The sequence below is a fragment of the Salvia hispanica genome, chromosome 5, assembly GCF_023119035.1.
Source record: "Salvia hispanica cultivar TCC Black 2014 chromosome 5, UniMelb_Shisp_WGS_1.0, whole genome shotgun sequence".
In the NCBI taxonomy this organism is placed as follows: domain Eukaryota; kingdom Viridiplantae; phylum Streptophyta; class Magnoliopsida; order Lamiales; family Lamiaceae; genus Salvia; species Salvia hispanica.
In genome coordinates, this window is record NC_062969.1 from 36,085,982 (window position 1) to 36,100,820 (window position 14,839).

At 35.7% G+C, this 14,839-nt stretch overlaps 2 protein-coding genes across 4 annotated transcripts; one reads left to right on the top strand and one right to left on the bottom strand.

Moving 5' to 3' along the window:
- Positions 1 to 1,550: 1,550 nt before the first annotated feature.
- LOC125186795 (protein DETOXIFICATION 49-like) lies at positions 1,551 to 3,473 on the top strand. The gene has a single exon (XM_048083236.1). The coding sequence runs from the start codon at positions 1,734 to 1,736 to the stop codon at positions 3,180 to 3,182; it is 1,449 nt and encodes a 482-aa protein (XP_047939193.1). The 5' UTR covers positions 1,551 to 1,733; the 3' UTR covers positions 3,183 to 3,473.
- Positions 3,474 to 7,287: 3,814 nt separating this feature from the next.
- LOC125187463 (BAG family molecular chaperone regulator 3-like) lies at positions 7,288 to 8,921 on the bottom strand. 3 transcript variants are annotated; one of them, XM_048084061.1, is made up of 5 exons: positions 8,730 to 8,919; positions 8,390 to 8,623; positions 8,056 to 8,312; positions 7,828 to 7,974; positions 7,288 to 7,746 (listed from the first exon to the last, which is right to left on the bottom strand). In XM_048084061.1, exons 2-5 carry the CDS (start codon positions 8,580 to 8,582, stop codon positions 7,546 to 7,548), a joined length of 798 nt encoding a protein of 265 aa, XP_047940018.1. In that variant the 5' UTR covers positions 8,583 to 8,623; positions 8,730 to 8,919; the 3' UTR covers positions 7,288 to 7,545. The 3 variants fall into 3 exon arrangements, with proteins under 3 accessions (XP_047940018.1, XP_047940017.1, XP_047940016.1); XM_048084060.1 differs by having other exon boundaries at positions 8,077 to 8,312; positions 8,390 to 8,921; XM_048084059.1 differs by having other exon boundaries at positions 8,390 to 8,920.
- Between the last annotated feature and the right edge of the window lie 5,918 nt (positions 8,922 to 14,839).

A 14,839-nucleotide genomic window follows, 5' to 3' on the forward strand; every position in this document is an offset into this window, starting at 1 on the left:
AATATTATCACTAGTACTCTCAGTTTAGGCGAGTCATCACCAATGAAGAAACAAGTTCGTTTTCTTTGTTGTAGCATCACTAACAGAACGTGCTGCAACGAAGCGTTTCAGATGCTATGAGTTATCCAATGTGTGGAACATCAAATAAATAATCACTCCACTTTTTTTCTTCCCACTTTACTTTCTCTTATCTCATTTTATTTCATTTAACTAAATTAACTAAATTAACTTTTGGTATCTTTACATATATATTTAATATATTACTTCTACTATTACTATTACTATTTGAAGTTACAGAAGTGAATTTTCTTGTATGCAATTGTTTATTCAAATGTAAATTTAACCTGATAAAAGTAGTAATATGATATACTACAATCAGAAAACATGCACTCCACCATTGTATCTTCTCGAAGGTAAGATTTTAGCCAATTTCAAATAAAAATAATTCTCCTTAACACACACACACACAGGGAGAAAACATAATGTGTGTGTGAGTGGTTATCCATAATTGTTAGTTAACTGTCGACACGTAGTTAATGAAGATTAAATATATTCAACAAAGCAGTTTCCATTCCTCACTAGGGCATTTAACTCTCGACTTAAATTAAGCCACATAAAACCTTTTAACTTTCGGTCAAAATTGACATATTTAAGTCAAACATTCTTTATTCGAAATCAGCCTATTATGCCGTCTACCATCCTCAATCGTTATCCTAACATATACCCAAATTAATTAATATAGAAGTTATTTTTTTTTATTATTCAGAAAAGGAAAAAATAATATGCTAAAGAAAAGCCGACCCATTTGGCAACTTCATGCCACATGGTGGAGAAGTTTGTTGCACTTAGAATGTCAAAATCAATTCATCATTAATGGAACCGTCCATACCACTTTTTTCTTCTAAAAAAACAATCAAGATCGACATAAAAATCATATCTTCTGCATACACGATGAATTATTTGTTTTAGGTTATCCCACTATCATTCTTATAAAATTAATTACATATGTGGATCAAGTAACTTTCACTACTAAGAATATCAGTTGTCGGCATTATTAGAAACGTTTCGTGTAATATACTAATAGTTGAACGAAAATATTAAATTTCTAAGCCTCTAAAAACGTTTTTTACGCCTGCAAGACATCTTAACAAAGAATTGCAGGCTAAATAGTGTGACGACTAGGGTCGGTCACAAGCCAACAAAATCATTAAACCATACTCTTCTTAAATATTACTCCACCAAAGTTTTGTTTGTTGTTATTTTTTCTTCATAGAATTTTAATTTTTATATTCTTGACGATCCCATCTCCTAAATGTGTCGAGCTCGTGTTGAATTGGTGATATATGATGTGTATGTTACAGCTATTTTTTCCATGTTTTAATTTAATCAAATTCACACGCTTGTTTAATTTGTTTTTGCACCCTATTCCTTATAGTTACACACTGAGTCAAAGAGTCAACCAAAAACTAAAGGCACTTACTAATGTTTATTTAATTAAATATATAAAAGCCGTCCCTCTGTTGCAACCAACAACTCCAATGGTTTTACTTATTTCCTCCAAAAAAAGACAAAACCATTTCCCATATATATAAGTAGACGAGGCTGTTACAATAACATAAAAAACACCATCTCCAACTTTGCTTATCCCAACCTTCAACACACACATTACATTACATTAACACATTCTCTATCAAGTCTAAAATCCAACCCAAAAAAGGAAAAAAAGAAGAAAAATGGAAGAAGCAATGTTGAATCCATTGGTGTCCGAGAAACCAACAACATCCAATTCCCATCTCACACAAGCTCTGAATGAAGTAAAATCAATCTCAAAAATCTCCCTCCCAATGATCCTAACCGGCCTAATCCTCTACTCCCGGTCCATGATCTCGATGCTCTTTCTCGGGCGCCTCGGCGGCCTCTCCCTAGCCGGGGGAGCCCTGGCCGTGGGGTTCGCCAACATCACCGGCTACTCCATCCTCTCGGGCCTGGCCGTGGGCATGGAGCCCATCTGCGGCCAGGCCTACGGAGCCCAACGCTTCAAGCTCCTCGGCCTCACTCTCCAACGCACAATCCTCCTCCTCCTCCTCACCTCCCTCCCCATCTCCCTCCTATGGCTCAACATCCACAAAATCCTCCTCCTCTGCGGCCAGGATCCAGACATCGCCGCCACCGCGAAATCCTACATCCTCTTCTCCCTCCCCGACCTCATCGCTCAATCCTTCCTCCACCCTCTCCGTATATATCTCAGAAGCCAATCCATCACAATGCCGCTCACATATTGCGCCGCGCTCTCCATCTTCCTTCATATCCCAATCAACTACCTCCTTGTAACCGTCCTCGGCCTCGGCCTCAAGGGCGTCGCCATCGCGGCCGTCTGGACGAACTTAAACCTCGTCGGCTCGCTCCTCGCCTACGTGGCAATGTCGGGGGTTTACGCAAAAACATGGGGCGGGATTTCGACGGATTGCTTCAGGGAATGGGGATCGCTTCTGAATCTCGCGATCCCGAGCTGCATCAGCGTGTGTTTGGAGTGGTGGTGGTATGAAATCATGATTTTACTCTGCGGTATACTCGTGAACCCACGCGCCACCGTGGCCTCGATGGGGATTCTCATCCAGACCACTTCCTTCATCTATATATTCCCTTCTTCTTTAAGCTTCGGCGTGTCGACGAGGGTCGGCAACGAGCTCGGCGCGGGGCAGCCGCGGAGGGCGAGGATGGCCGCCATCGTCGGCCTCTCCGCGAGCTTCCTTATCGGACTCCTCGCGGTGGCGTTTGCGGTCTCCGTGAGGAATGTGTGGGCGGGGTTGTTCACTGGCGACAAGGAGATTGTGGCGCTGACGGCGGCGGTGCTGCCGATCATCGGGCTGTGCGAGCTCGGGAACTGCCCGCAGACGACAGGGTGCGGCGTGCTGAGGGGCACGGCGCGGCCCAAGATGGGGGCGAATATCAATCTGGGGTGTTTTTATTTGGTGGGGATGCCGGTGGCGCTGCTGCTTAGCTTCTACCTTGGGTATGACTTCAAGGGGCTGTGGATGGGGCTGCTCGCGGCGCAGGCTTCCTGCGCCGCGGCAATGCTCTTTGTGCTCCTTAGAACGGACTGGGAGGTCCAAGCCTCCCGGGCCAAGGAGTTGACCGCCAAAACCGACACGTCGGATTATATCAAAATGGAGGATAATTAATTAATTAAGTCTCATTAGTTACATTACTTCATAAATTCATTCTTTATTTTGGGATAGTGTAAATGAAAGGATAGGGATAGAGGAATTGTTTTTTCTTTTTTTACCTATTTGTTTTTATGTTTGTGTTTTAGATGTAAAAGTCAAGGGAGAAACAAAGATTTTGTTGTTGGAATAGTGAGAGTGAGAGCTTGCAAAGTGACTGACACAAGATCAAAATGCTTTCCCCCCATTCCATGCCTTTACTCACACTTTTGGGTTTAATTAAGTATTCAACTGCATTGATCATGCAAATTAAGGGTGTCGTAGATGCTACGTTTGGTAAACTATGCTAGATACTCAATTTATTATCTATGTGCATTTATAATTGCGGCCCACTGCATGTGTGTGATTCTGTATTTATGGTATACATGACAGATACGCATCCACTGTATATGCATTAATTCTTTATTTTATTTTTGTAGAATATATAAGACTAACAAATTACGTGGGATGAGTTGTTATGGAATCACCTCAATATCATTTCAGTCCAATAAGACTTAATCCAAACTCAACACGAAATCAGTTGAGTTTGTATTGAGTTGATCCAACAAGGATCCAAATACATTAAAGCTTAACCCAAATCCATCAACTTCATGCATGGTTGACTCAGTGCCTAAAATTATCATCCTTAATTATATAGTACATCCTCGTATGGAAGGTTTTCAAGTAATGCTCTCCCCATTCCATAAAAAGAGGGAAAGAAAAATCTATTGAATTATTATCAGTGGAAAATAAAATTCATCTTATAAAAGAAGAAAAAATTGCCAAAAAGAGAAAAAGACTATTTTTGTGGGGCAGATAAAAATAGAAAAAGAAGACTATTTTCATATGACGGGAAGTATATAATTACATAAAGTCAAAACAATTTCATTATCCATATCAAAACTAATAGTGATTAATCTGTCATAATTAATGATCATCCATTTACATAATACTATGATTAAAAGTATTTGTCTTGAAAATATCTCATTGGCAAATAGTGCCATATTTGGAATGTCTTGAATTGATGAATTAGTTCATTATCCGTATGACAAAGAATGTGGGATCGATGCAAAGAATAGAAAGAGAGAGTCAACATGTTAATTCGGTTGGGACAAGCTACAGATTTTCAACTTTCCAAGTATGGGATTGGAAAAATTTAAACAAAAAGTGATGGACCATTCAATCTTCTCAACTGCCGGCTTACGTATACGAGTAAACAACCATAGCTTTTCACACACAACACATAGAGTTTGTGTTTGATTTTGAATGAGAATGTTAAAGCATTGGTCTATAACTTTGCACGTATTTTGAACTCTTTTTTATTTTATTCCATTTGGGTATCTGAATTGGACTTTCCCACCCACCAACTTGTCAATAGTTTCCGATTGCAAGTAACAATATCTTTGATCCCCTAAGGCTAACACCCTTCTTATACGTCACGTGTTTATTAATAACATCCGCCATCCGCATGTGTCCAAAGAGCATGTTCGAGACTTTGCACGTATCTTAATTACCTACGCACTGAATTTAGACGTTTTCACCCCACGACTTGTCGGTAACCGGCGACTGTTTAGGGTTCTGCGTATGCTAAAAATAGTAATATCACGAGATAATAGGCTTGTCAATTCTGGGCGGAGCCGGAATGCATGAAAATCCTTGCGAAATACATGGAATTGTTGGGTAAAATTAACCTATGCATAGTGTTAAAGACGTGTGATATATTCACAACAAATGCCTTTGATTAGCATAGGGCGGTTGATGTTGGACTCGTGCTTGATCAATGCACTTTGACTTATAATAAATAGTCCCTCACTTAAATTTTATCATATTTTTATTTATGTCTATCCCACAAAATTTGTTACATTTCACTTTAGACCATTTTTGGCAGTGGACCATATATTCCACTAACTCATTTTCACTCACATTTTATTATAAAACTAATATATAAAAAAAGGACTCACTTTCCACTAACTTTTTCAACTCACATTCCATCACATTTCTTAAAACTCGTGCTCTGTCAAAGTGTGATAAAATTTATGGGACGGAGGGAGTATGACGAAATGTTTTAATTTGTGAAATTAAATGTTATAGTGTCGACTCTCGGTGAGTGAGAAATAACGGATTAAAGTTGGTCAGAATAAAGCTAAAATGAGCTATGAGAAAAACCAAGAGATTAATCAATGAAGGGTTAATTATCCCACATTGGAGATGATAATCTTATTTAAGAGGTACTACTATTTAATAAGATGAATTATTACATGTAATAACTATCGTGAACTAAAAAGGGTTGTAGAGCCCACACGCGCGTGCCGTCTCGGCCCGGCCCGCCGATGCCCCGAGCCACGTGCCTTGGACTTGGACTTATGGCATGATGACAGACATTATGTTTGTGTTGACTCCAGCACCCCTTGCAGTGGACTCGGTCTATATATAGGCATGCATCCCATGCATTCCAACACACTATCAAGCGTACGCGTCTTGAATCCCCGAACGCCGAACTTGAGGAGTCTATCCCGGGCTGTTTGACCCGTTAAGGTGCAAGGTAAGACTCCTATATTATATTTCCTCCGTCCACTAAAAAGTAGATCATATTTACCATTTTGTAATGTTCCTTAAAAATAGACCAATTCTATTTAAGAAAACTTTTATCTCTCCAATCTTCACTAACAATACTCCAATCACTTGTTCTTTATAACTCTCTCTTATTTACTCCAATCTCTATTAACTATGTTCCAATCATTTTCTCTTTCTAACACTCTCTTTATTTTACCAATTATAGACTTTACTCATGGCGTTTCAAATATTATTTATATTTTTAGGAACTGAGCGAGTACTATTCTCCCATGTCGATATGCATGAAGCGAATGTATGATGAATAAAAATTGAAAATGCTGTGGCCTTTCGGCTAAACAGACATTGTATATGGTCACGCGGTGAAGAAATAAAGAACAACTAACAGTAACCTGTGGGCTTAAAAGCCAAACAAGCATTTATGCTCTATTATATTAGAAATAAAATAGTAATCTATGGTGTAGCTTAGTTAAGTATTGCGAAAAAGATGATTGAATTATGGTTGGTGCAGCACCAACCAAAAATAGAGGAATTCTGGTGCAGGAGATTAGGTAATGATTATGCTTTCATCAATTACACCAAAATCCTAAATTAGTCCCCACCTACTCGAATAAAAGATTTATTATATAGACTAATGTTCTTTAGGGTCACGGACCAACAGACTTGGCTAAATGATTCATTGTTAAAAAATGAAGGCATGGTCCATTTAATAAAGGAGTAGTGTTTGGTTGCTATTACTTGTGATTATAATTATGATTAATTCTTTTTTTTTTGTTGGATTATTTTTTTGTGGAGTAAACTTTGGTTGCTATTACTTAGTGATTAAAACTATGATTAATCCTTTTTATTGACGTTGGATTATTTTTTTCTATAAAGCTTGACATGCGACAATGTATCTTGATACGTCACTACTAGATTTTATCTTATAATTTAACCATCTCACGTTCACTTTTATGACTAATTTAACCCTAGACAAGTTCTATTATAACTTATTCCATATTAATATTGTATCTCGTTGTTATTTTGCCTAACGAATCAAACGCCATAGTAGTGTATTATGTGTGTCGCTTGATTGAGTAGGAGGATGTTAGGTTCAGATTCATATTTTGATCTCTCATTCTTAGGATCCATTCAGAATAAGAATTGGTCACCTATCTACAATAAAAAATTAATCCAATAAACATGCAAGTCTTTTTTTTTTTTTTTTCTTGAGGGGAGATACCAAAACAAGTAGCTTACTAATTAATTTTACTTCAAATTCTCGATGTTATCAACTGTTTAGTAGTACATATATAGATTGGACATTTGGACTGAATCCAGTGCCCCTTGTTTGTAAGATTATGGACTTTGGTCTTTGAATTATTTGGGCCTTGGCTCCCCCTCACACGAGGGACTTCTAAATTACAAACTACTAGTAAATTATATTTTCAAATGAAGGTGAGTAAATCAAAAGTAGATAACATAGACTATTCATACATGTTTAGTAGCAATTCTTGATGAGAACATTATATAAGAAAGCCCTTAAACCTCCACTTTACCAATTTTTATATACAAATTGGAAGAAGATACTCACTTCACACAACCACCAAAATCTGAGTTCAGAAAAGAATTTGAAAACAGTCATATTTCCCAAGACCATCCACCCATATATATTAATATTTTCAAGATAAAACAAGCAAGCATATGTGCATGATACCAATAAAAATCAAATAATATGGATTTTTTTTTTCAGCACAGCAACTTTCTTGGACTTAAACCTGCTTTGGATCCATCAAAATGTCTCCCATTTTGTTGTAACTACCACTTGACCATAATTGAAATTCCCATTAATCTTCTTCATTTCTTGCTGTTTTTGGAAAGTTTTCGACATCGATCCCTTATAAATCTGCCGGTGTTGCTGCAATTTTTCTAGGCTAGAATTCCTCACCTTCAGCATATCAAGAGTTTCTATATACTTCTGCACCCTTTTCACCTTCATTAATTCATTCAGTTCATTAAATCAACTCTGAGGAATTAAATTAATATTACTTTTTATCAGTAAAATAATTTGTACCTGCATTCTTCTATGGAGCTTTACATCTCCATCAGCATCAATTGCATCCAACTTTATGAGCTGTGTCATTAACAATTCAATCAAGCTCAAAAAAACTGTCTCCACAACTTTCTTGCCTCCATTAATTTCCAATTCAATTGCTGCCACCTACCAAATTAACAACCAATCACAAATCATGAACAAAACTACTAGTATTATTCAAGTAAACAAAATAGCTTTGGTGAATGCCTTTTTTGAGAGGGTATCAACCTCAAATTTGATATCTGCAATTTCCTTTGATGCCTTGTCCAGTTTAGCATTCTTTCGAGATTCAAGGCGCCGTCTCTCTCGGCTAACTTCATCTTCAACCAACACAATCTTTGATCCATCTCTCACGCCAGCACTATCAAGAAACCATTTTGAATCCCTCTCTTTTTCCTTGTAAATCAGCTTCTGATCTTGTGTGTGCACCCCTGTTACACCTGCCACTAACTTTTTCAGTTCACCTGCATCAAAATAAACAAAATTAAATAAATATACAATCAAGAATAAATCAAAATCATCACAAAAAAGCAGTCTTCACCAAAACTGGCTTGAGAGCTGATCACAACTTCATGGTAAACTGAGCCATATTTCACTCTAACTTTAATGTTTGGAACAATGTGATTACAGTCTGAGTTCCTCTTCTGCACAAGCATCCCTCCTGGCCTGACTTCCCACCCTCCAACAACCTCGGTGTTGGCGGCGGTGGGAGAGGAGCCTTTGTTGGATTTCATTCTCAAAATGGAGTCTTTGCTTATGGTGGTGAATGTGACACCTTGATTTATATGGTACTCAAATGTGTGAAGAAACATTTGGGAAAAAAGTTATTTGTTGTGTAACAAGAAATTTGGAAGTGCTTGTCTGCTAAGCTAAGAACATACCTATGTAGGAAGAATGGAACCAAATTCTGACCCACAAAATGTCAGAGCAACAACAACATGGTGTCTTAAGTTATGCGTACATACAAATTCCCCAAGGCCTAATGAAAATCCCACCAAAAATATTTAATACATCTGTGTTTCTAGCTAGAATAGAGGGAGGTTTTCGTGGAAATTTCAGGAAGAATATGTTAATGATGCTTGGTAGGATTTATTTCATGTATATATAAATATAAAGAAGGGGGGTGGGGTGGTTAGGGAAAGGAGAATATGTCTTGGTTGGATTGTTGTTGGGTATTTTTTTGGTATTGGTTTTTGTTTTCTTTTCCTTTTTTGTTGTTTTGTATTTTTGTTTGGTAGGATTTATTGTTAATTTGATTGAAATAATGCATGTCACTAGTGTATGCACATTATAAACGTTGCATTAACATTATATCAATATTTGGGATAACGCAAAGTGTAAAGGAAAAAAAGGTTGGACCTTTCATATTTACTAAGGAGAATTTATGGCTTTTGTCACTATTGGATTCTTTGCTTGTACATGTTCTTTATCCTTATTATGCATAAAATTAAAAGTTAGGTAGAGAGAAATTAAAAATTTACTCCTGATTGAACTATCCATAAATAGATACTTCTATAATATAACTAAATGTATTAATGATGATTAATTTATTTTCAAATTAAATGTGACATCATGTTTGAACATGCTAAAAAGTACTCCCTCCGTCCCAAGGAAGATGACCCCTTTCTTGGGCGGCACATGATTTTATGTAGTTATATTTTATGTGTGAAAAGGAGAAAGTAAAGTAAGAGAGAGAGAATAAAGTAGAGATAAAAATGTTTCCATTTTAAGTAATGAGTCATCTTAATTGGGACAAACCAAAAAGGAAAGTGGGTCATCTTCAATGGGACGGAGGGAGTACCGGTAAGAAGTAAAGTTGAACATCTTCGGAATAGAAGAGAGTTTTTATTTCTTTATGTTTTTTAATAAAATTATTGTGAACTATACATAATTATAATTCTATATTCAAATTATTAACAAAAATGTCTCAAGGTTCAGTTTGTGATAACAGAATATAATTACGTGACTTGTCATAAATTATTAACAAAGAATTGGATTTTAGGATTGTTTTTTAGCAAGCAATAGGCTATGTTGTTAAAATATCAATAAGTTAGGTATTGATATTAATTGCTAACTTTTTTAACTTACTAACTCTGCTAATTTATCAACGCATTGTATTAAAATTTTTAATACGATCAACATTAAAATATCAACACATAATTTTATTGCCATTTCTGTCACACCCAACTCTATCTAACGGAACTACTCATAGTAAATAAATTCAAAATTTAAAATAAATAATCCACACGTCAAATAAATAAAATACACATATTATATGATTTCAAAAACCAACATTTATCAAGTACATATTTCAAAATATTCTGAGCTATAGTGGGACCCACTCACCACTCTATATACTATACACTTATTTACATGCAAAAATGATGAGGAGGAGATGCCAAAACGTGTCAGCCACCGAACCTGATAACAAATGCAGTTCATATAACCCACGTCAACCAAAAATTTCACTGATATCTTATTCCTGAAAAATATTAGTGGTTTATATGAGCCACAACTCAGTGTATATAAACCTTACCTTTAATTCCACATCTCAAAATCAAACGTATTCTTTAATCAATATATATAACCATAACCAACAAATATTAGAAACAATTTCATATACATATGCATATGCCACTCTGTTCAATTTATTATTCTGTGACTGGTCAAGCCTGGTAACTGCCTGAGTTCTCCATTGTATATGACCTGCAGGTCCCTTTTAATTATTTGACCTTTCCATGAAGGTCCCTGATTTGACCTTTCCACGAAGGTCCCTCTTTGCATTTTGACTTTCCAAGAAGGCCCCTCTTTGATTTGACCTTTCCACGAAGGTCCATTTTTGCATATTTTCTTTGACCCGTAGGTCCATTATCATTGTATATGACCCGTAGGTCTATTTTAATTACCATAGATATCAGACCCTGGGCAAAATTGTCACATATCCTCTTTAATCTCATGATTCAAGTACTTCTAATGCCATATAAAAGCATATCAAAAACACCACTCACATATCCATATCATATTTCCCCATCAATATCAAATAACATATAACCATTTAGTCTCATATCATATAATTCAAATATTCACTCCAAGTAATTAATCACATAAAATATGTAAAATTAAAAGTGTGATTTATACACATCTGGATAAAAACTGAACTCCAGATTCCAGTCTACTAATTTACTCCTCGATCTTCAATCTATTTCCATCCCATTTGTTATATCTCTCGTTCGCCTTCTTTTTAAGAACTTTTGTTTCTATCCTCCACCAGAAAAATCACTCACATATATAAGGTAAGTTTCTCTTCTGCCGACTTAATCTATATGACTAAAACGGTGTAAATTTAATAATAATAACTTGGCTAATCTTTTCCTATACTCATCACACGTGCACTACTAATTATATACTATTATTTTATTAACTAATAGGATAAATATAAGAAATTAAGATTACATTATTCCATGCACACATTCACGGTATTACACATGCACACACTTAAAATAAATTATTTAGTATTTAAAGTACATCTACACATACAATTTATATGTGTGTACGATGTATAATTATTCAAATAAATATTATAATTATGCAATGATAAATAAAATTATATCAGGATGCAAAATGATGCAAGTTTCGAGTTAGAAATGTCCCAATTTCAATATATTTTGTGAATATTTTAATGTCATCATATTGACATTTTTATTAAACGTCGTTGAGTAGTTAGCAGAGTTAGTAAATTAAAACTTGAGTAATATAACCCCTTTGACTATAAATACGTAGAATCAACACATTTCTATGAGAAAATATTGTCATTAAATTATATTCCGTTTATAAAAGAATGTGCGTGCGTGGACACGTACTTACTGGGAATAATTTATGCCTCTGATATAATAAATATGCATATCAGTATTACTTTTACTACTAATATAGTGTAAGATGCACGAGGTCCTGTATCTATAAATGTGGGATGTTTATATGTAACATTACCCTTCACCACGTCTCTAGTTTTGCCTGGATTGAAATTGAGAAAAATAAAAGGGTGAAGTTAAATAATTAATCTATATATATGTCATAATTATTTATTTTAATAGAAGTGTGGTAGAAATATTCAGTTACATGGATTTTCACTATTGCCCCCATCTACTCACCTAGAATCTAGATTGACACCAAATTATGGATGGATAATAAAAAAAAAAAATATTCTAATGTTTGATTTACTGCTGATCACTTTTTAAATTAAAAACTTTCACCAATAATGCAGACGTAGGTAGGGAGATCAATTTGGTGACAATTAGGACAGCACGATCATATAGCGTGACGTCTAGTTTTACGATGTTGAACTTGATTTTTAAAAAGTAAACAAATCAATTTTGAAACAGCAGTTGTGTAATCGATTGGAATGGGACTCGCTCATCCTTAACTAAATATTTAGGAGTCAGCTATACCACCCATTGAGATGCTTACAAATGTTTTTTAACCTGTGTGTGCTGACCTAATAGTAGAGTGATTAATGCCCCCAAGGTCTCGGATCAAGATCATCGTGACAATGTCTTTAAACTTTTTGTTTATTTACGCATTCAAAAAAATGTCTTGGACCTCGACATTATCATCTGTGTAGTCTTGATTAATATTGAAGTTGAGCCACTTTCTTTCTTAATCCATAATGATACACAATGCAAAAGAAATTATAGGCTAAGCGAATAGTAGAGGAATCAGTTTCTTGAAGCAACTGTTTTCAAATTTGATTGGCGACTAAAATTAATTAATGCTCAATGATTCATAATTTTTCTTTGAGTTATCATGTAATTTCTTAATTTCGGATAAAGATACTACTCAAGACATAATCTCAGTTTTTTTCACTATTAACCATCATGACTTTCCATTTTCTGGATTAGTATACATCAATATGAAACATATAAGGAAATTTTCACATGCACGCATAACACTTAAAAGGTCTAAAGCATTATTGTAACAACCCGCCCTCCCAGAGTACAATAAATGCGGCGGCTGCTACTCAAACGGACTCTAAAGAAGTAAACATAGGCTAGGGTTTCATTTAAAGAGTTTTGACCAAAGCATTTAAAGAAAAACATCAGAGAAATAAAACAACAACTTAACCTAGAAGCTTAAATACGAAATAGGAAGGTATCATAAATAACGAGCATAATCTCAAGAGTATGACATGGTTTCCAAGATAAAATCTTCAAGAAAAGCCTAAGGCCTCAAAAGCCAAAGGAATAAGTGCAAAGTATCCATAACAACACTAAGGTGTATCAAAAACTCAGCGGAAGACGACCAAGAGAAAAAGAGCAGCTATGTATGAAGACACAACTACACTTGAAGTTCAAATTATCCATCTTAATTAGTTAACAAGCTCAACACCCGCCACCGCTCGTCATCGTTCAACCTGCACATAAGGAAAACACATGCAGGGCTGAGTATTTTGAAATACTCAGTGAACTCGTTGCCAAAAATTTTTATAAGTTATGCCACCCTTACCAAGTGAACTCGAGTTTTAAGCAGTTATAAAGAATATCACGAGTATCACAAAATATATTTTTCCATAGACTGGCCAGTCAAAATAACTCCCCATTTTCTCATAAATTTCCACAATCACAATTACAATATTTCCATGGTGCGACGAAAGTGTGGCCACACTTTACGCCCACGAGACCGGCCGACTAGCAAGGACGGCTCCCGATCCCATTGTGTACACAGCCTGATAGGGTTTGCGGCCCATACTCAGACCTGAATTCGTATAATCACATCCATAGCCCTATAGCCCAATGGAGCGAACTCACAAACTAGGCATCAGACACACAATATCAAAAATAAAACGAACATAGGCATGGCATAACAGTTAAACCACCCTTATAACACCAATCAATATTTTTGACAAAAAAAAGAGAGTTTTAAGAGTAAAGCTCACCTCGACTTCTTAAATTTCAAGTAGTTTCGCTTTTCTGTTATCCGGCTTCGCAACCGAGGTTTCACCTTTTAGTCACATAGGCACGTATCACAAATTAGATTCAACACAAACTCCTAACTTATGCATGTCTCACTACTTTCCCTTTTTCCCATCGATTTATCTTAACGCTATCATTCAACAAAATGCAAGTCATGCTTATCATAAAATTTCATTAGTATTCTACCTCTAGATCTATCATCAACATGTGTCATACAAGAGTATTTTGCCAACATACACAACACACACACACACACGTACACGCACGCACACACACACGCGTACACGCACACACACGCACACCCACCCACATGCATACATATTTACATATCCCTTTTTATCCCACGTTCACTCAAATAAGATGCATGAGGGTTCAAGAAGACCGATTCATCGGTTAGAAAGAAGAGGAATCAAGTAGAAAGAAGAGGATTAAATATGAGGATACCTTATGAGAAAAATGAACGGTTGAAATTTAGTATTAGCCTTGTTTCTTCAAAATTCTTGGATTGAACTTCAATTCTTCTCCAAAGGATGACAAAGTATTTGAGAATAGGAGAAGAAAAATTAGAGAGAGTGGAGGAGGGAGGGGGGCGAAAATATGGGGGCTAGGGTTTAGGAGTCCTCTTATTTGTAGTGCTCAACAAGATCTGTAGGTAATTAAGATAGAATATTTGGTAAGATTTTATTCTCCACAATTAAATAAAATAATATTGTGGAGTGGGGGAGAAGAGTTAACAAAAATAGACTCTAGGGCAAATCCCCTAATTTTCGAAAATTTAGGCTACTTAATTAGCCAAGACTTTGTTTTGGTATATTTTACGGAGTAGAATAAAATATCACGGAACAAAATAAAAATAAAAATCCTCCCCATTGGCATAGAAATAGGCGTGTAATGGCCTTGTAAATAAGGCATGGATTTTTTAATATTAACTAAAATAAGGTATGGCAAGGATCTCTTGAAATATGGAAAGATTTGGTAGAATATTTAAATTCTAGATATGGAAGGAAATCAAATAAGGAACCAAT